At 39.7% G+C, this 22,855-nt stretch overlaps 1 protein-coding gene across 2 annotated transcripts in view; it reads right to left on the reverse strand.

Annotated features, from left to right (window-relative positions):
- Positions 1–1,464: 1,464 nt before the first annotated feature.
- The window catches only part of TENM1 (teneurin transmembrane protein 1), a 249,015-nt gene continuing 227,624 nt past the window's right edge, over positions 1,465–22,855 (reverse strand). For both annotated transcript variants that reach the window (XM_074147706.1, XM_074147705.1), the window contains 7 exons: positions 19,525–19,697; positions 16,926–17,161; positions 10,664–10,960; positions 6,220–6,607; positions 4,328–5,548; positions 3,697–3,839; positions 1,465–2,223 (listed from right to left, as the gene is read on the reverse strand). In XM_074147706.1, the coding sequence (XP_074003807.1) occupies positions 1,465–2,223; positions 3,697–3,839; positions 4,328–5,548; positions 6,220–6,607; positions 10,664–10,960; positions 16,926–17,161; positions 19,525–19,697 (3,217 nt within the window). The remainder of the gene's footprint in view (positions 2,224–3,696; positions 3,840–4,327; positions 5,549–6,219; positions 6,608–10,663; positions 10,961–16,925; positions 17,162–19,524; positions 19,698–22,855) is intronic.

Raw genomic sequence — 22,855 nt, forward strand, 5'->3', positions numbered from 1 at the left:
CCCTCTGAAAGTCAGTAAAGGAAATCTGCTTACCCGTTCCCCCCCGCCCCCCCCCCGCCCCCGTCTGCCCTCCTTCCCCTCCCCATAATCAGGTCCTTTAAAAATGACAAGCTGAAAGAAGGATCACCTACTCTGCCATGAAATAACTGTGCCAGCAGCGCATGATACCTTGGGAAATAAAAATTTCTGCCCATGCAATATAATGCTTTTCTATGTGCTCTAGATATTGAGCTGAAAAGTGAAGAGTCATCCCCAAAATGTTCTACGTTTATCAACATATTTACTATCCACACTTAGGTTCATCAACTCCCAACCCACCAATCTTCAGACTGGAAAAAATGAGTAATAGAACAGGATTATTAATTTGAGATGAAAAGAACGCGATGCCTAAACCCAACAACACTGCAATTTCCTAATGGTCTGTGAAAAGACGAGTCCTGGCCCAATGACTACAACAGGACTGATCCTGCACGGCTTGTTGTTACTGCACCGTGTGGGCTCTACCAGTTGGGGAGCAAGGGTTGTCCCAAAAGCACTGAGTTAAAGCCCAGTCTGGAGCACACTGATACCAGTGGAAAGACTCCTGTCAACTACAGCGCTCACAAAGCCTTTTGGCCACCTGAGGCCTGGCTGAAGCCCAGCAGTGCAGTGCCACCCTGCACCCCTCTGCCAGGAAGGTCGGCAGCTCTACACATGCTGCTGGGCTTCAGTATAACCCAGTGCCAAGGGGAACCTTGGGAGAGAAGCCCCCACGTGCAAAAGGAGATGCAATGTGGCGTTTGTCACTGGGTGGCTACGAGAGGTGAGAGGCGGCTACGGCTGAGCAAAGCTAAAGGCGATACGGGACAGCCTTTTACGTACTGTATCCAACACAAATCAGGTGTCCCAGGTTAGAGAATCCTTTAGATCATAGCTGTGAGGAATGACATGCACGGGGTTGGTGAGCAGCTATGAAGTTTCCACACACAGTCTGGTTTCTGTACGCAATCCCTTGAATTTATGGGAGACACCACTGTGATAAAAACTACCCAGTAAACATGGGTTGCAGGCTCAGGCTCTGTAACCTTGTAAATAATTGGTGAACTATTAAATCAACAACAACAAAAAAGTCGTGTTTCTTTAGAAGAAGGCAGAGCACGCTGCGCTCTCCCCTACCCCACAAGGATGTGCGGTGTCACCCCAGGCACCTCGTGCGCAGGTTGCGCTGCTCAGCTGTCAGGACTCTGCTTCTGAAATTTTTGAATACTGCCACACAAGAACTAAAAATTGTCACTGTCATCTCTCAAAGAGTTAAACGAACAATATTAAAATACCATCTTCTGTCACATTTAAAGGCAGTTGGATATGTTTTTTTCCTCTATATTTATATATACAGAGTTCTGATCTAGAAAAACCAATACAATAAACCATTTTACGTTTAAAAACAGGCAGTCTTTGGTGACGCAAAGGCAGAGATTTTCTTTGTTACCTTCTGCCTATTTCACTCTGTCTCATAAAGTGAATATTATTGGCACTGTCAGAAAGTTCGAGATACTGCTCTACAGATAAAACAAAATATCCATCGTAGCCTTGTACCCGCCCAGTGCTTAAAAGCTGCTGTTTCTCTCCATCTGTCCATGCCCTAATACCTTCTTCCCCTTCCTGCAGCCTTCTCTGCTCCTTAGTCCAGGCCTGAGCCACAGCTCTCTGCCTGGCTATCTCTAAGACATGGTTCTTCTCTTCTTCCACTGTTGTTCCATACCGAACATTAAAGCACAGTGCGCCGTGCTGGAGTTGGATGTCAGCAAAGCGTCTAGTCCTCCCGTTGATCACAGAAGTCATCTGTGACACTGTGACATTGACGCCATTCTCCAAGATGCGTCGGCCTCCGGTGTTGCCAATTAGGGTCAAATCTTCTTCCAAAGACCCCAGCTTGATGAAGTAATGCGTGTCTCGGCCGTCTATGGTGAAATGCAGGTTCTCCAGATAGTGAGCGTTGTTGAGGATGGCAGCAATGCGCCGGCTGTCCTCGTTAGCCACGCCTATAATGTCAGCTGTCACTATACCATCCTTTATAGCAAATTTGATGCCTTTTCCGAATACTGAAGGAATAGCTGCAAATCTTGGTTGCTTCACTCCCTCATAGCACTTTCCACCACTGTACCTGGGAGTCATAGGAAGTTGATCCAAGGATATAAAGTTTCGGAGTTGCTTTTGTAGCTCACACTGAATACCAAGGATAGTCTGGAAAAGAAAATACCAATAAAGTTGGCACGAGAGGCATCTTGCAGTTCATTATAGTGTCCCACAGTTCCTACTAAGCAATTAAGAAATTGCTTAGAATGGATCTTCAATTTGTTTGTAAAACATCATGCACATCTACAGAGCCTGGGTATACGCACAGGCTTTCTAATGGCCTAAGGTATTGCTTTCTGTCTCTTGGACCCTTTAGTTTCTAGAAAACAAATGGAAAACATGTTTATCACAAATGCTATTCTCATATTTATTTTTCCAATTTTTTCTTCCTCCCCTCTTTGAGTTGTTACTCAACATGACTGGTCTTCTGACTCCTAGGCATGGGGAAACCTGAACTCAAAGCAGTAGTCTCACATGATTCTATGCTTAGTCTCTGTACACCTAATTATGTCTTCTGTAAAATAGCAATAACAGTTTTTATAGTCCATTCTTTAAGAAAAGCAGGCTGTGAAGGTCTCAAGACACTAGAACAATAGAAACCATGCAAGTACACCAGATCTGTAGATCTTGCTCCCCATCGCGGCTAAAAATCCCTTACTCCAACCATCTATTTGTCTTTTATCACTATACTTATCACTACACTTTTTCTGTTCCTTTGTAATAGCTTCTTTAATATCTCAGTGACAATTTTACATGGACATGTTCCTACACCTGGAACAAGCTCTGACCCTCCAGCCCTCTGCACTCTGTGCAGTCATTTGTGCATGGGAAAAGCAGCATGTTAAATGCTACTAACATGAACTCGCAACACTTTATACTTCCTTTTCCTGACTACATTAGAGGAAAGGCATCTTTTCTCTCTCATCTCTGCAAAATCCTATTTCTTGTTAACATATGCTTGTATGGTCAAATGCAAAACATGAACACCTGCTCAGAATATTGGTAGTTGGTCCTGTTGCAGTTCCATTGATCGCTAGACCCTGATAACTGCTGCATGGCTCTTCTTTACTGAAAATAAGCCCTAGAGCAAGGTTGAGTTCTACAGATTCCCCTACAAATCCATAGCAACATTTCTGGTTTCCTGCAATAATTATGCAGATGTACAGACTTGTAAAGCTGTTTATACCCTCAGCGACTTTGCATCTCTTGTGGCATCTTTGCTAACAAAGATGAAAATTTGTGCTTTTAATTTTTTATTTCCACATAATTTTTTGTAGCTTTTTCAGTTTTCAGACAAACACCTTTATCCTTTTGCCTATCCTGCCCTTCAAATTTGGATGGTTTCACTATAAACAGCTACAAAGTTTCTTCACTGTGTTCCTAAAAGCTTCTCCTTAAAACTCTCCTCTGCTCTGATGCCTGCACCTAATGTGGCAACATTAAAGTTTCTAGCATTGTTAGATCATTTGCCTTGCCTATAGTGTTGAAAGATACAGTCACGTTGTTTCCTTGGTCTCCAATATTTTCTAATCAAATTCCTTAATTCAGTATTAGAATTAGCTGAACAGAGCCTTTGCTAACCTTTCCAGGATCCCACTCCTGAGTTTTTGTTTGAAGCTGCAGAAGTTCGTATGTTGTCTCCAAAGCTTCTATCTCTGGTTTTGGGAATCCAGGTAGTACGTTGTGCAACTGGAAACCAAACAGCTCTAGCCAGCTTCCAATGTCTACAAAACAAGAAAAGGATGTTGGCAAGAAGGCACGTAAATCCTAGAAAAAGTGAGGGTAGTCTGCAGAAATCCCAGCTGTGCAGGTTTCACATCAATTTATGTTCTCAAGTACTAGTTACAGCATTTATTCTAGCAAACAAATTATTTTTAATTGCATTAATTACAAAGCACAGCTATATTCAAATCAATAGTGTACCTTCTATCTATTCATAATGGCAAACATTAAGCTTCCTCCATTCTTCCCCTAATTTTAGCACTTAGAAATGCAGCAGAAACAACTATTAATTATTTTCTTGGTTACCATAAAGACTATAGAAAACAGATCAAGCTCAGTAAGATATTATCTATTAAAGAAATGAGTTTAATATATGTAAGATTAGAGCCAAATAGTAACTTTGGATGTACACAAAAGATTTCTGGAGTCTTGAATCTATACCAGAATTTAATCAAAAATTGTATTTTCATGAGAAATGTGTTACTTTTACCTGTTGTATACTTAGCAACATCTTGAATTCTGCCAACTGGGTAATTATTTTCAAATGAGTAGAGATTAAAGGGTTGTGGGACAGCATTCAGGTGTTTCCATATATGATGATTTGGTGTTGTCCACCGACCAGCAATGACATCATAGTCCCGCTGACCCAGATGAACTAATTTAGTAAGAGAATCATAGAGCCCTCCATGAAAACCAATGATAACCTGGAAATCTGGATTAGTGTCCTGGTAGATCTCTCCATATGGGGTGTACAAAATTTCTTTTATGACTTGGCCTCGACTGCTAAATACAGCTAGAGGTGTTCCAGTGTTATCACAAGCAACATAATATTCTTCTCCACTGCTTAATTCCATTGCAATGAGATGACCTTGAAGATCATAATATAGGGATGTTATTTCCGAGCTGGTATGATTGTACAAGTGAGTAACTCTTATTGGGTTGGAGAGATCAGCATAGAAGAACTGTAAGTGTTGTCCTAGGTTTGATTTGCTTGCAACTCTTCTTCCAAGACCATCATAACAGTATTGCACAGTCCAGCCAGACACTTTGTTGTACGCTCTGTTCAGCAGACCGTTAGAGTTGTACTCAAAGATCTCATTGCCTCTTTGCCTGAGAAAACCATCTTCGTCCATTTTATATTGAATTTCTCCAAGTCTGGTAATGCGATCTCTCAGATCGTACCTCAGAGGAGTGAGGCGTGCACTGTTTCCATGGCTCAGCAAGTTGATGTTGCCATTAAGGTCATAGCTGTAGCGCCACTGGGTTTTATCATTCACAGACACAGTCTGAAGTTGACCATCAGCGTCATATTCATAAAAATATCTTGTTATATTGGCATCTACACCTACGCGTATATCACAGATCACCATACGGCCCATATTATCATACTGGATGGTCATCCAGTAAGCGATAGACTTGAGAATTTCATATTGTACTTCAATCACCTGACCATTGGCACTAAAAATTTTGGTATGTTTCATCACAGTGGTGGTTATAACTTGGTTTAAATCATAATTAATTACACTGAATTTCCCAAATTGTTCAGTCCTGCCAGAGACATCGACGTAACGGTACAGATCTATAGGAAGAGGCGTCTCATTTATCATGGCCTGCATACTTGTGACACGGAAATTGTTATAGCTGTAGTCAAATCTGGCATTTACAAGTCCTTCTTCACTAAACCTGAAGATTTGGCGACCAATAAGCGGACCTGTCCAAAACAAATAGGGGAAAGAGGAAAAGCAAGAAAAATAATGAATTATGTCCACAGTGTACTTACCCTACAGAACTAGCACAGACAAACTGAACTCAAATATACCCTTGAGCCTCATTGCTGAGTGTCTCAGAAAGTACCATTAACTAAGAATATATTAGATTATTCTCTCACAAACCTGTATTAATGCTTGCTCTACAAAATATTTATATTTTATTAGCACTTGTCTAATGCTATTTTACTCATAATTATGATTTCTATTTACTTACAAGATAACTCTAAACTAAATTTATTTTACATGGCGATTTCCTTCCTCATATAAACAGTCCTTTTGAATTTATGTTATGTTATGTTATGGTATAAACAGGGAAACTTGAAAATACAAATAATAAAACAACTTGATTTAGTATTTTGCAAATATCCACACAGTGGAATAAAAACAATCAAACATTAGAAGAGCTATTCCATACCAAGCAATAAAAAGAAAATTGTATTTCAAATGGGACAGCTATATATGCCTATGGACACAGACATAGAGATATACAAACATTTTTCTATTGAAACGTAAAATATAAGAACTTGTAGACATAAAAACAATGGGATTTCATGCCAGGTAAGTGCAGCATCAGGGCCAAAAACTTTAGCAAAGTAGTCACAGTTACACAAACCTGTTTGCCTGTATCTGATGGTACAGATGAACCCATCATGCATTAAATGTATCGTTTTAATAACCCCAGAAGATTCCTCGTAGGTGAATGTAACTTGAGTAGTATCATAAAGAATCTCAGAAAGTCGGGACTGTTTGGTGTATTTGTAAAGGACTCTGCGTCCTGTCCCGGGATATAATGTTTGCAGAAGCCGACCGTCTCTAGTGATGTCCTGTATGAAAGCCGCATTGCTGTCCGGAGGCGTATAGATGTTGCGGTAGTAGCCGACGGAGAGCATGGTTTGCAAGGCGTGGCGCACCATGCTCGGCATGGTCACCGACAGCAGGTAGTCAGACTGGTCGTACTCAAAGATGTAGCGGCGCTGGCTGTGCAACAGGAGCATCACGGACTGCAAACAGGAATGGCAGTATAAGGGGCTGATCAAGCAAATGATTATTCATCTAGTGAGTGCCTGAAGGTTAAGGAAATGCTGAAAAAACCATCCACTCTTGTAGTTTGCTCTTATTGCCTGTACAATTTCAAGTGAAGCTTTCAGCTCCAGGAGACCTGGCCAGCAAGGTGGTACAAAACAGGAGGAGAATAATAATAAGTCTAGAGGTAAGGACCTCCAAACTGGAAGGCAGATGTGGCTCTCAGTAGCACTTCAGCCTCATGCTGACTTGCTATGTTGCTTTGAAATATTTAGGTCATCCTCCCAGGAAGGAAAAACAGGGAACCTCTTCCTCACACAGAGGCAGAGCATCTGTGCCAGCAGATGTTTCTAGGGGAGGTGGAAAGGGGAAAGTTTCAATGGTGTGTACAAGGTGTCTAGCTTTTACTGGCACCCTGCATACCTCTATCACACATCTTCCTTTCTCTGTATGCCTTCTATTATGCCCCAGAGGTCACAGTATCTCCAAGCTTACCGATGGATGAAAATAGCCTGTGGGTTCTTTGGTGTGACTACTTCTATATATGTTTTCTAACGTTTACAAAGAATGTATTTTCTACACAGGTACTCGATATTTGCTGGTTAATTGTGGCTGGTCAATGAAATCTGGTTGGTTTGTTTGTTTGGCAGATGAATGTGCATGCATGGCAGACATCTATCTGTGAAAATATAAAGCTGAAGTTCTGTAAACCTTTTCACCATTCATGTGCAAAGTCAGTGTCACAGAGTACAAGCCCACTGGTGAACAGTCACTGTTGAAACAAGCATCATGAAAACACGGAGTGAAAATGTACGGGAGAAATGTGTAGCCTTCCCACAGATCCAGTAAGTGGCTTGGCTGGACCAGAGCACTGTACATCCTGGCCACACTGTCTGAACTGAGAGCACTGACAGTGCACAGTTCTTAACTCACAGCCCAAATCAACCAGGCACATAAGCAAATTTGTCAGGCTTCTGCATGATTAAGGCATCATGCAAAACAAAGTCTTATGAGGAACAGTGTGACTGCTTTTTCACAGAGCATTGGGGAAACAAATCAGAAAAAAAGGCTTTTCCTTCCTCTAAGCTCAAAAAATCTTCTCTGGGAAGAAAACACCAAGAGCTCAGCCCTGCAATGTGTTAAGTAACATTGGCCCTTAGCCACTTTGCTCTGACAAATAACCCAAGTGCTTATTCAAAGGACCAAAGATAGGCTAAGCCTTGGCCACCCTCTTTGCACCCCCGGCCCCCCGCCCTCCCAAGATGTATTTCTTCCTGCCCTTGGTGAAAGACATCTGTCACCTGTACACAAGCCAGAGAGCACCAACATATGCTGCTCACAAGTTATCTTCTGCCAACTGGTGATGACAGACCTTTACACTGAGCTTTTTCTGATCGCTTTATTGCTGGTCTGCCAAGCACTTCTAACACAGTGTTTATTTTGTTTTCACCTTCAGTGAAGAGTCCCCAATCTGCAGTAAACCACTGGCTGAACTCTCTCCTAGCACTGATGTGACGCCTCTCTCTATATACTGCTCCCGGGCCTGTTTTTAAGCTGTCTGCCATTGACAGAGTATGAATAACAAGATCAGAAACATCTCTAATATAACTTTAGTGCCCCTGTGTGCCATTTTTACAGCACTTTGTGGCTTTTCCACTTTTGTCCAGGATAGTAAAAGGATAGACAGTACAAGGGTTGGAGACTTAGTATCCTCTCTAGCCTATTAGACAATAACATAAAGAGAAAAAAAAAATTAATTCCCAATTCATCCTAATAATATTACAATAGATTTTTCAAATCTTTGCACAAATTGGGTTCTAATTGTTTTAAAGGATTTCAGAGGGTAGCTCATAAAACGTCCAAAAAGCTGTCATTTTATAAAAGCAACCAGAGCCTGGTCAACCATGTGATGCCGCGTGGTACATCGAGACAAACAGCCAGTGGCAGTTACTCAGAGCTCTACTGGGAACACACAGACATACTGAGCATCACCACTAGATGTCATTTCTGTCCAACATACACAGGCAGCCGCTCATCTGTTTTGTCTGGTGGTAAACAGCAGGATATTGGAAGCAAGCTTGGAGTATTCAGGAGATTTTATAACACCAATAACTAATAGAAGAAAGTAACCAAAACAAGAGGAATGAATCTCGTCGGTAAAAGTTTTTTACAGTGCTACTATCATAGTGCTTTTTAAGACCTAAATTATTTGGGCTAGTTTTGGAAGGGGAAGAGATTTTTGAAGATGTACAATTAACTCATCAAGTGCTAAAAAATGAAGAATTAAATAACTATGAATTGGAAGTGAACTATGTAATTGATTTTTTGAGAAAAGGAATTATTGGGTCTTATGAGGTTTTCGACAACCTTTAGCAATCATTACATAATTAACACAATGAGTTATTGACTTTAATGGAGCCACAAAATGATATCTCAATGTCTAATTTTGACAGTGAATTCATCTTTCTTTGGCACAAGGAACAAACAGTGATGAAAGTACATTAAATAGCTGGAAGATTATTTCCATAGCGTGTATGACTTTCAATAATTTTAATGACAAATTACAGCATAACCCAAGCCTGCTGCCACCTGAACCAGTAAGATTTTGCCACTTGCTTCTACAAGATCAGGATTTGGCCACTTGTGCAGAATTCCAGAATAACAGTTTTAAGTTTTATGACTTTATTTATAAGCTCATCATAAACTAAGAACAGACAAAATGGTCTGGAAAGATAAGAAGCATACGTCTTCCCAAAATTACGGTCCATTAGGCCCAAAGAAAAAAGAAAAGATTCCTCCAAAAGGCACATTGCCCAAGTATTTGAATGCTGTACTAAATGCCTGCTTACTTGCAATTTGCAGAAGAGTAAACAGACAAAAGAAGCCCTTACAAATTTATCTGAACCAAACTTCTGAAGCTTCTAGGGTTTGCCAATCTTGTTAACACGTGCAAGAACCATACTGCATGCAGACAAGGAAGGAATCACATTTATATGCATTCTCCAGTCTAAGTAATTTTTTTCTCTGGGTGAGGCTTAAGATTTTGAGGATCAGACTTAAATACATCCAAAATAAGTACAGCAAAGTTTATCTTAAAAGTACACATTTGGAACTTTTAAATATATAAATAACTTCAAAGTGATTGGATTTCCTGCGTGTCATACCCCCTATCAGTTCTACCTCACCTGCCCCCTCCTAGCATTAACAGGTTCAGAGAAAATTTTATGCAAACTCAGGTTGTATTGGATAGACCAAGATGTTGCTATTTAAAAAAAAAAAGTTTAAAGGACCCTGTTTGAATACAATTTGACACTATTGAGAGACAATATGATATCAAATGAGATTATTCTACAGCTGAACGAGATGCTGTTCTTCCTTAGTCTGTACAACACCTATTCCCCCATCTTGTGACCATTACCTATAGGCATAAATGAAAATTACGATACTTGGTCAATTTAGACACGAAGTCACTATAAAAGCAGAGCAATAACTCATTTCATATTAATATTTTACTCCCAAATAGCCCTCACAAATACTGAAGTAATCTTTTTCCTCAAAGGATGAATCCCTTTCTACAGCGCAGCACTGAGCAGGTGCAAGCTTGTACTCACTGCCTCATGATTTTGACTTAAAAGAACTGTGTTTGTGGGGATGAAATAGTTTCTTTTCAGTGACCGTTATATTTTTGACTATGCTATACAGAGTGGCAACATGTTTTTCAGCAGTGAGCCTCCTTTGTTCACTTGAACTTGTACTTAGACGAAGTCATCATTTCTACTTACCAGTTAAACTAATCTGAGGTGCTAATAACTTCCTTCAGAAATAAACTATGGCAGGTTTGAACCGGTGACATGCAGGTCTAAGCATGCCCAGAGACATTTTTGTCTAGTTATGTAATTGTATGCATTTTCTGTTTAAAAAGTCTTAAAATACTCTTGCAAGAGATAGCACTATAACATAGTTCACAATATAATATCTATATCAAAACAGATATTTTTGCCTTGGTACAACAATCCACTTTTTAAATTATTTACCTTTTCTAAATATGTGTAACTCCAGATTTTGCCATCTGCCCATGTTCTGGAAATTATATTCCCACTTGGATCATACTCCATTTTCTCAGTCCAGGTTCCTCTCTGGATATAGGTGACTAATCCAGAATGTGAATAAGTGATATTGACCTCATTGTACTTGCTGATGGGTGACCACAAAATTGGGCGTCCTGTCTGGTCATACATAATCCGAAGAGTAAATTTTCGATGATCATCATAAATCTTTCCTGTTCTGGTTACATGATCAAAATCAATGGAGAGCAGGTTTCGGTTGTGGGCCTAAACAGAGAGATACAGTAAGGTAAGAAAACAACGCATCTTAATTGCACACAACACAAACATTTCTGTGTCAGCTCTATCCAAAATGTGTAATGGTTTAACATTATGATGGAGAATTTAGGCCTTGTTAAAGACAAGAAAACAGAAAAATATTCAGATGAGAAACAGCAGGACCATAAACCAAAATGTTGCTTGCATTCAGTGTTATTATACTTTGCATTACAGGATGCTTCCTATTTCCACATGCTAAACCCTCACCTCAGCTCTCACCTTAGTTCCTAAGTTCTTCTTCTTTCTTTTCAACTTCCATCTCTATGGATGGACTTTTTGATTCCAGCCAAAGATTTGTAGTTAACCCACAAATCAACAAAGATATCCTATCTCACATCCTCTCTCTTAAGCTCTGTTAATGTTGACAGGACAGCTCTGGGATAGCCCACACCACATCACATACTGATGTGGCAAAGGGAAGAGCTGTGCTTGCAGCTCCTGAAGACCCTGTTCACCAGCGTCCTCATACTTCACAAAAGCATCCCACTCCCAGAGCTCATGAAAGCCAGTGGCAGCAGTGCCTGGTGCCAGCCATATTCCTTGTTGCAGCTCTCTCACCACATTTGGGACCTGCAACATTTGTTTGTTAAACTCTCTGTGTCTGACAGACTAACAGAGGGACTGTGCTACAATCTGTTAACATTTATGGTCCAACAGGAAAATGCAGAGGGGAAGCCCAATCCTCAATTTGAAACCAAGTTCAAAGCTGAGTCAGATCCATAAAGACACAATATATTTATCCAGTGCTTTCATCATCTACCTCTTACATCATTGAGTCACTCGGCAATCACTATTAAATTCCATTTAAATCAGAGAAATAATTTAGGGAACCAGAAGACATTGTTCATTGACTTGTCTTTTTCAGATCAATGCTCAATGCCCTCGTATTTATCTACTGCATTTTATCTAATCACTTGTATTAATCTATTCCAATTACTAAATCCCTTACAGCAGAGATGGTGTCAGTGCAGGTGTTAGCACAGTGCACAGCACAGTGCTTGCTCCTCACTGAGACCTGGAGGCATAGCCATAAAGTAAATGGTTAAGAATACCTGTTTAATAATTCAAGCTGGGATCATATGGTGGTAGTGATTAGAAAGAACATTTTTTTTTCTCTCCCCTTTCTGTTTTTAGATAAAAAATAATTTGAAAATCTAGAAGAAGCAGCTGTTCATTCTTCAACTACCATTCCTGGGGTTTTATATACACACATGTCTAACTTTAATGGTGTTCATTTACAATAACTGTAAAATACCTATATACTCCTGTAGACTGCTGTAACTATTACAATTTATGCTCTAATGATAGTTAAAAAGCCCAAGTAAAATGTGATGCTCAGTTCAACTATATTTGCTTGTATACAGTCTGATGGATTAATTTTATTATAAAGTATTTCTTTGCAAACTTCTTGCAATATCTGAAAACAAACCCTCTTGATGGTAAAATAACTGAAGAGCAAGCAGGGGATATACCCTGGCTCACATTCATTTACTGTCTATGTACATATTTAAAGTTCTTATTGCTATTATTATTACTGTAGAATACAGTTGGGAGAGAAGAAAGTCTTGAATACAAATTGCTTACAATCTAAATTTCAGGGAGGATACAACAAATAAGAATGAAAATGAAACGGAGGCAGAATTAGCAGCCAAATGGAGAGCAGCAGTATTTGAAAGCTCATAGAGTTAAAATAAGGTTTGGGTGGATGCCATTACTTCCCTTATAATCCACATTTTATATCTCATTTGTTTACTTTCTTATATTAGATTTAAGTTAAATTTAACACCCTTCTCATGGCAAGACAGGATGATACATGGGTATCAGGCCTCATTTCAACATTGGCACTAAAAAGCTGATTTCAAATCCCGTTGGCTTCTTAAAGACAGCTCCTCCAATGTATTAAGGAGCCCCTGTAAGAGGCTGGTTACAAGCCAGGGAAAACTGTTTTCTGAAAGTAATGTCAGGTCAGAGTTTCAGGTGATGATAAAAAGATATATTTATTATATATTTTTAAACATCCGTTGACTCTACTTCCATTAGTTTTATAGCTAGAAAATTTGCAGTGTAAATAATCACATAAATGTGCACTTCTCTTGACTTTCATTCTGAAATCGAAACTGTCTACAATCTGTGAATCAGATGAGATGATTTTATTATTTCCTTGCCTGTGTTTTGATTTGAGTCAACTTAAACTGATACACACTGGCAGAGGATTTGGTCCTAACATTAGAACTTACTGTAAGACTGGTAAATAAAGGGAGATCATTTGCTGAATGCAGTAATAAACATCACTGTCAAAGCCTGTTTCTGCAGGACTTTTGAATTGAGGCCAGTGAGTTACTTTCTTTTTTTTGTTATTAAAAAAACCACCACAAAACCCCCAAATAAGTAACACTGGCCAAGCATTCAATTTTTGATTTTGTAGATAATCACTTATAAAACCTGGACTACATCCAAAGCCAAGTTCCTCTAAGTTATGCAAAAGACAGGAGGGAACAGAGCTGCATTCTAATCAGTATATTACTATGCATCATGCTCATTGGTTTTAACAACAGCCTTTGCTTCATTTTTAGAAGTCAATTAAAATAGCAGTTCAATTGATAAAAAAGTCTTGCTAGATTAAGATTGATGTTAAAATGCCTGATTGTACATAGATTTATTATTAATATAAAATGTATACATGCCTACAGACTGTTTTATATACTTTCAGGAAGTGCTAGGGCAGGCAGTTCTGCACTTACAAAACCCCTGTGATTAATTCCTTTTTTCCCACATTGATTTAGATACTGAGATAAAGTTAAATGTCTGTTCTAGCATTTCAGTTAATTTACCCACTTCTGCTCTATTTCTAGAGCAGGAAATTTGCACCATGCAAAAATCCCACTTTTAAAACACAACATTTACAGCATTATTCAGAACGTGCTAACAGTGGCCTCTTTCCAAAACTGGAAATAACACTAATAGTGACATGCTTTCAAGATGGTTGCTAATTGCGATTAAGAATTAAAAATGTTAGGACCATGCAGAGAAGTAAAAGCTTTCTTCTTTTCGACTAGGTCATCCTTTATCTCAACCCCAGCTACCTGCCTTCTAATTTATATCTCTTAGCACTTAAAGCTGCTTGTTTCAACGATGGTATTAGGACTGATCTCTAAGTAGAATCTTCAAACCTCATTGCTATGCTTTTTTTTCCCCTCAGAAAACTTCCATTGTGCTGTTTTTTTTCTTTAACTGAGGGCTCCTGCAAGTCTGCTCATTTCCACTGAGAACTGGTCCAATCCCCAGAGCTTTTCTTTACATATATTTTTCAAAGTTCAGCATAGTTCTTTCTGCCCTACATTGCAAGCTTTCTAACACACTTCCTATTGTGCCAGTCATGGCATATTAAGTGTTTAAAAACTTTCCTTTTAAAATCTAACTCACTAAAAGTTTTCACAAGGTCTCACCAGAACTTCATCCAGCATAAGGGCTTCACTTCTAATGATGCTGCTTTTTTTTTCCCAGCAGTATTCAAGGATCTGTCAACAGTAAGCCCTAGATGCCTTTCATTATCTGGCATACTGCTTCAAACACACTATACAATGGTATTTTTGCTCCCCCAAATTTCCTTTAATCACCAAGAAAAGATAGCTGTCTCTGGGTAAATTCTGCTGCTCCTTTGCCTTCCTTGTCAGCTGCACTGTTCCAGTTCCTTCCACCTCCACTGACTCCCCATTCCATCAGCATCCCATGGAAACATCTCAGCACTAAAGCTAAACTCCAGAACCCATGTATTTCACCTGTCCTCAAAAGTCCTTCTTATTGCTAGTAACAGCCTCAACAGTCCATTTATCCCTTTCTCTTGTGCCTATTTACATGGTGTATCCTATGTGCAGAACATTTCTCCTTTCCACTATCAAATCCTCATTTGAAGTGCTATCCCACCAGATTCCCTTCAGCCTTGCCCTGACAGCCTCAGAAGGTCCTAGAGCTCAATACAGTCAAGGGAGAGGAAAGACTGTAATACAGGCAGCTGACTTTTCCTTCTGAGTAGACAGAGATAATCCATAAGCCCCCTTAATTTTGGGTAGGTATAAAAACCACAATTTACAGAAATAACAATGCAATGTTCAACAGCTGTGATTCTAGTGGGTATTTTTGGAAGGACAGAGAATGTAAGACAGCAGCACATCAAAACCATTCTTACACTTCTCCTTCACCTTCCACCCTCTCACTGGATGAAGGTGAAAGGGGAGGAGGAGTACACAAGTGGTTCTATGCACCAACAGACAGATCCAGAGGCAGGTCAATCAGTTGAGCTCTAGATAGCTTCAGTGTTGCAGTATTTCAATAAACATTTTATGCCTCTGGCCATAATCCATTTAATCCTGACCAGTTTGTGAATTTCCTCGCTTTTCTTGGCAGGCAATATTAAGGATCATGCAGAAGCAAGTGAAAATGAGTTAAAAGAACCCACAATCAATTTCAACAAGAGAAAATATAAACTGCATAATAGGAAAACCGTGCAGGATGAAGTAGTTATATTAAATATAACTGTCATGAACAACTTGGCCCTGGCAACGTAAGCAGAATAGATGACTGATTATATCCTTTCAATTTAAAAAAATGTGCCATACAGTTACTGAAGCCCAAAATCACACAGAAATCAAGTGATTAGTAATGTATTAGTAATGTGAGCCATGGAGGCCACAGTTTAGATCCTGCCATCTTAACACACATTTGCCACTGTAATAAGTTCAGCTGCCTCCCTAGAAAAGGCTATGAGGACTCACACTGTGCTAGAGAGGAGGCAATCAGAGGATGTGCAAGAAAAATTGAATGAAGCTTTTCCCCACTTGCGAGATCCTAATAAAGTAACCATGACTGTCAAATCTGAAAGATGTCTTTTCCAATGGGTGTTTCACATGCAGTAGCCAGTCCAGCCAGATCATCCAAGTCTTATGTTTCTGACTGATCACATAGTTGAAAACCAATCAATCCGATGATACACTTTAAAAAAATAGATAGGATCTCATAACCAAAAGACATTCCAGAGATTTTAATAACCTTCTCTGTATTTTCAGAGCTGACAGATGTACCTTCAGAGATAATACCTATCCAGGCAGGTTGTAGTTAATAATGGAATATTTTTAAGGCCAAAATTCCCAGTCATACATACTACTGGTACAGGCGTTTTAAGGAGTATTCATGTGAAAAACAGAACTGTTTTCGTAAAAAACCTGTTCTGCAAGGTAGCAGTCTCTTTGAGCCTTGGTGTTACCTAATTAAATGCTGAATGTTGACCATCTGTCATTGTAATCTGTGAGTTCTCCTCACAGATAAATATAAGCCATAGATGCAATGTTAAAGTAATTCTTTGTTAGTGCCATAGTGCAACACAGCCAGAGGGAGTGAGGGGGTTTGAGAGTGAGTGGTAGAGGGCAGAGTACACAGCCTGTCTGGATACATGGTGAAGCTCTACATCACTCTGGCTTGCAGCAAACGCAGTAGCCAAGATGTTCCTTGTGAGACCCTCTGCCCCAGGCAGAGGCTGGAGCCTGTTATTTCCCCCTGAAGAAAGTCGATATATCTGAGAGAGACAGAACGTGGCTCTGACTCTGCTGCTGTGCTAGAGTAACTACGCATAGTCCTTTGCTCACAGCTTCTTCCAACGCCATAATTAAGTTCTTAGTTGAAAAAGAAGAGGAAGGAAAAAAAGTAATTATGTCTTGAGGTCAAGTCTCACAACGAAAATCAAACAGAGATCAAACATCCCTGCGACTGTCAGAGAAGACTGGTTTTGAAATTCATGGCTGGGGCCCACCATTGATACAAACTTTCCATTGCTCTTCTTACAAAGTAGAACATTTCAACATGATTTTAATTCAATGGCTTTCAAAGGGAACACTGCACTTCACACAAGAGGAAGCCTTACCCTTAGCCTTCTCTCAAACGTGGAGATATTGCCTTTGGTCTGCTCCCTCCTTTGCCTCCATTCAATGAGGTTTGAGTTATGCTCTCCAGGAAGGGAGATATTGCACTTCCCTAAAGTGGGGCTGACAACCCCTGCTAGAATATGAGGCTCCGTGTTAAGCGTGATTTCCATTCCACTGGCAAAGGTGACTTTCAGAGACCCATCTGGGCTGACCCGGTAGATATTCTGCGTGTTATCTGTCAAAAAACAACAATCAAAACCAGGGAACAGAGAAAAGTTCAGATTTCCACATTTATGAAGCAAATGTTAGGTGCAATAGTGCTTTGTTTGGGCCTAGGTTACACACAGCTGAACATAAACCAATGACAGCGTGATTTTTTGCAACCTGTAACCTCTAGGCCTTCCCATATCAAAGAGCTTTTTATTACATTTGAGCTGATGATTTCCATTGTGAAGGTTTCCTGCAGCAGGAATAAAGAGTTTTTGCTTTCAGCCTAAAAGTAGATAAATCCATAGGCTGGGTTTTGACCACTGATATTCTGATGATTTCATCACGTTGGGATCTGTATACAGGATAGTGTACTGCTTGAATGACTGCAATGCGTATGTGAGGTCAAGCATGAAAGCTGTTTTAAAAATGTCTAGGATGACATTTTTAAAACAGCTAGGCCACTCTCTAGGCCACTCTCCCATTCTGTCCCTTTTGTCTGTGTCATTGTACCAAAGCCTCCTCCTCTTCCCCATTAGCAGCAGAACCCTGGGGTAGAGGACAGTGACGGTCAGCTACGAGCCTGCAGCCTGGTGCAAGAGACCCACTGGGAAGTGGCTGGTGGCAGAAGAACGAGTGGGTCAGCAACAGTGGCACAGCAGGCAGCTCCAGAGGCTCAGGACTGCATTGCAGAGGACTGTTGAGCATAGCTGGGATGACCTAGCATGGCTGGCTCCCTGTCCCAAAAACTGCCAGAAGCATGTGGAGGGTCCAGAAAGGACTCCACTGAAAGGACACAAAGGCATAGAGCCACTGCATGTTCCCTTTTTCTTGCCTGTGCACTGTCATTCCTCCACTCCAGGCAGAGCTGTGTCACTTTGCCTGGCATTTGGGCACGCTAGGGACATGCACACAGAAGGTTACTGAGGCCCAGCTGCCAGGGAACAACTCGATCATGAGCCTGAATGTTTAGTGCTAACAGACTAAGTGAAAGTCTCACCCTTAAAATGCAATTGAATACACACCAGCAAGGGACTATGAAAAGCTTTCTTTTTTTTTTAAGCTGGTCCACACAGAAGTAGCTGGTCCAGCTCTTGAGATGTGAATATGTGGAAAATAGTTGCGTATATGAAGAAAATTGGCATTACATTAAAAGAGACTTTGTGTCTCAGATGTAAGGATACCATATCTCACTGGTTGTTCACAGGGTGCTTCACGATAGTTTCAGAGATATGGAAATATGCAAATTATATGAATTCATAAATATAATAGGTATAATAATAGCTACAGCTGTTCATTTCTGGCACTTGCCCATAGTGTGTTATCACTTTTCTGAGACAGAATTTGGTAACATACCAACTTTGAGGATTTTCAGATTTAAGGACAGACATACAATCAGGCAGTCAATAGATGATGCAGAGAGCAGATGGGGTCACTCGGACAAGGCTAACAGGCGATACAACAGTATAATATAATTATTTCCACTTATTCAGTGCTGTCTCTGTGATACAATAGTGAAGGGGAATGAGTATCTTGTGAGGTGAGTTCTTCCTATTTTTTTCTTATAGACCAAAAGCTGAGAGGAAGAAAAGTTCTGTGATGTGCTCAGAGTTACAAAGCTTTTCTATAGTTTTTCTATAGAAATCAGAGAGCTATTTCTCAGCACCTGGTCTCTCAAAGCCTGAACAATCCACTGACAACAAAAAAAATCAACAAGGAGAAAAAAAACCCAGATCGATTAAACTATATAAAACCAGAACTTTGGTGACAAATCTGCAAAATCTGGAGGAGGACACTGGGGCACTTCTATTAGGCAGAGAGTAAATTGTTCTTGAGAGATATAATATGGCCAGGGAAATCCTATGGTGTCTACAGGGCTTGAATCAAAAATCTCATCCCCAAGAAAGTCACTAGCAGAGGTGGGTCATGTTTTCCTCCTTCCTACAAGCACTGTCACCAGGACACAGTACTATCAGAAAGAATTCACAGCATTGGCCAAACAAGGCATTTCAGTGCTAAAATGTCAGTTGAGCGTGTCATTCTTCTGGGCAGTATTTCTCAGAATACCAAAGCTCAGTGTATTGTAGATAGTCTAAGTCCTCCAGACACTGAAGTAGAAAGTAGCACGTAAAGCCTGGAGACATCAGAGATTTCAGTAACTAGAATCTATCCATGGGACTCTTCCAGGAGGAAAAGAATTCACTTGTGGTTTGTTTCTAATTGGTACCCCACGAGAATTATAAGTAGTATCTAACTATTTGTACTGAAGCAGGGAAGAAACAAATGAACTAATTCTAATGTCTTTTTTTTGGCAAACAGTTAAGAATGCAATAATGTCTAGGCTTCAAAATATAACAATTAGGGATGAAATAACAGAAATGCTTCAATTACCTTGTTTTAAAGTATATATTGTAGAGGTAGCTGAGAAGTTTGTGGCTGTGATCACATTCTCTCTGTTTGAAGTATCAAGTTCTACTCGTGTCAGTTTTTCAACATCGCTGTGGAAACTGCTGACTTCCCCGGTCGGGAAGGTCGCGTTGGTCAGATGGCCATCGGAATCATACCTGCAAGACATGATGTTAAAGAGCCATGAAAATCCATCAGTATTGTCTTGCAGATACTCCTAAAAGAAAAAAAAAAGGGAAAAAGTAAGAAGCATTGTCAACAATGTGCAGTAAGTAAAAAGGTAAGAATTGGTCCATTTATTGACCCAAAATGCATTCATTCCCTAATTTGAATTCCTGCTTAGATTCCTTTTAGTGGTGCTGGATAAAATGCAACTAGGAATAGTATGAGAAGCTCCCAACGTCACTCACCATCTGCCAGAGGTTTCAGCGCTGTGCACAGACGGTCGGGGTTTAACCCACTGGGATGTGATACAGGAGGGTGGCCGCTGGAGGTCACTCAGCATTCAGGCAACCAGCTCACCCCAAAAGGCATTTTCTTACCCATAAGTTTAAATAAAACCAATTCTCAGATCCTGCAACACTCAAAAACTGCCTTTTGTTGCTGGTGCGTGAAGTACATAATATGAATGGTGAATTTAAAAGGGGACCTAAAGCATAACAATAGCGATAAAATTAGATTGAAATCTGCAGCGATTAAGTTGCCTACATGGTTTTTACTCTTGTGTTACCTTTCCCACGGGCCTACTCAAATCAGCAGGAACTTCTCATCACAAGTAACAGCACCAGAATCTAGAGCACCACATTTTAGTTCACCTAAATTTCATTAACGCTAAAGAAATTCTTTTCGTTTAAGGTACTTTATGTGAATCGGGCCATGTTATGAAAAAGTCAATAATTAATTCAAAAGCTCTGGAGCAGTGTTTCTAACAGGTCTTTTCAGTTCTGCAGTTCTTTCTGATGGTTCACATAGAAAAAAAATGCACAACATTGCTTGTGCTTGATATTGTTTCATATTAATGCCTTCCTTCCTAAAAACCTTATAGATGTTAAAACATTTTTATTCACCCAAAACACCTCACTGGTACTGCAGATGTATTTGCCTGAGTAAAAACCAACTCATGTTCATAAAATAGAAGCCTATTTGTGTAGGTAGGAAAGTATAATTAAGTTTTCATGATTTATTAACTGTCTTCTGTCACTCACAAAACATATCCTCAGATGGTGTATCAACAGGCAAAGCTCCTCTGCCTCCAATGGAGCTTCTCCAATTCACATCAACAGAAGATCTGGCTATGTCCTTCATTTTAATGTGTTGGCATCATTTCCTTAGGATCTTTATTTCCCTCTAATTATTCAGACAAAATCTATATATCACAAGAAGTGTTGCTGACAAAATCAGGAATTTCTCCCTTCCCCCTCAGTATAAAAAAGAAAAACAGAGCAGCTGTTCTTTTCAAACAAAACACTGCAGAATGAAATAGTGACCATCTTGTGTTTTTTGACAAATATATTAATCAAATGTTAAATACAGTATAATCTCTCTTTCACCTTTTACTGCCCTCACATACATCATGCAACTTATTTACATTCCACCCTTACACTGGTTCTGTGCAAATTGACTGGATGCCACACCCAGCTATTAAAATTGACTCAGATCACTACTTTTCATCATTAGAAAACTCCATGAACATTGGGCAGTTATATTTCATTTAACGCTTGATGAAACAGATATGACAGCTTACTAGGTTATTTGGATTTCCCACCGCACCATAGAAAAATCCCCAAATCATGCATTTTTATGGCGTAAATGCAGCTGCAATGGAATTGGGATGCTTATTGGAATGTACTTGTGCGCAAGACTCAGGATCCATCTTTCCTAAGGATCCAGTTTTGCTGTTGATAGTGCTAATGATGAGAAGCTAGAAAACTCCCTATGTAGCTGAAAATGGGATAAACTGTTACTGGATGGCTGGCTAGACACAGTACTGAATTATGAGATTAGAACACATGCCAATGGACCCTTACTCATGTAGATGGTCCCACTGACCTCAAGGAGAACATACACATTAGTGTCTCAGTAACAATTCCACAGTGTGACCATCTTATGGGTTTTTCTTATTCCAGATTGCTCCAAGAAACCCAACCCTCTGAGGACAGGTTCTGCCACCTTTCACATGATGAATAGTAGCACATTGGGACTCAATTCCTGCAGAGCAATGTCCTACCCATACTAATAGGGGCAGAATCATGACATATTTCTTAATGTTAATTTGGGGCCCAGTTATGCCACTGTTAATCATGTCAGTGACCATTTAATCATGCAAATAATTGCATTAATTTCAGTACTCACATGAGGAAGTGCTCACCAATATTTGAAACGCACACTTGGGAATATAGCTTCACAATCCATTTGCATTTCTATGTGTAGCACGGTTAAGAGTTATATCATTTCAAAGGGAAAGCGGTCTAATTAATTTTTTCAGAGAGAGTTGTTTCTTGCAGGTGTTTTCTTGTCCTTGATTTAATAGAGGCCCAGTGCTCTCCCTCCCCTTTTACAGCTTTAATGATACAATATTAAAAAAATCTAGATGACTGAAAATTGTACATTAGCTATAATTTTATGCAAGAGCTCTTTCAGTACTTCCATTCCATCAGATTAGAGTAGATGGATGACAAGTACTTTTGTAGGTGGCTTTCCACCTCTTAATAATTTCCCTCTGTGAGTGAATCTGACATATAGGTAGATGTTCCGAACAGTTCATTATCTTTGCTCCTATTCCCAAGTATGTGTGATACGTGTTGTTAAACAAACCCATCCCTATTTCGGCTTGACAGCGCCATGGGTTGAACTTTTGGATGTGAATGCAAATGTAGCTTAAACAGAGAAGATGATTCCAAACAATTTGAAAGTTGCTCGTATAATAATTCTCTTAGCTCCAGATACTATGTTCATATAGGACTCGGAAGCAATTCACATATAAGTAACCCCTTCAAAAAAATCTAATTTTCAAACTGAAATCAGGTGTCAGTTCAGAATATGTCATGTCTGGAAAATAATATCTAGTTAAAGGATGACTAAGGACCATCACGCCCCATGACCTATTTATGGCAGAAGGTGAGCAGCACCTCCTGAAAGCACATCTACTCAGCACAGCACTGATCATAGTCAACTCCCCCTCTGCAGCAGATTGGGCGATGAATTATATTATGATCACTTAAAATATTGGACTGAACATAAATATTAATGACAAGATGTCACTATTTAATTCTGCTGTTGTCTTTGTAATGGTAAAAACTGTATTTCTGTTAATTTC

The sequence above is a fragment of the Numenius arquata genome, chromosome 5, assembly GCF_964106895.1.
Source record: "Numenius arquata chromosome 5, bNumArq3.hap1.1, whole genome shotgun sequence".
Classification (NCBI taxonomy): domain Eukaryota; kingdom Metazoa; phylum Chordata; class Aves; order Charadriiformes; family Scolopacidae; genus Numenius; species Numenius arquata.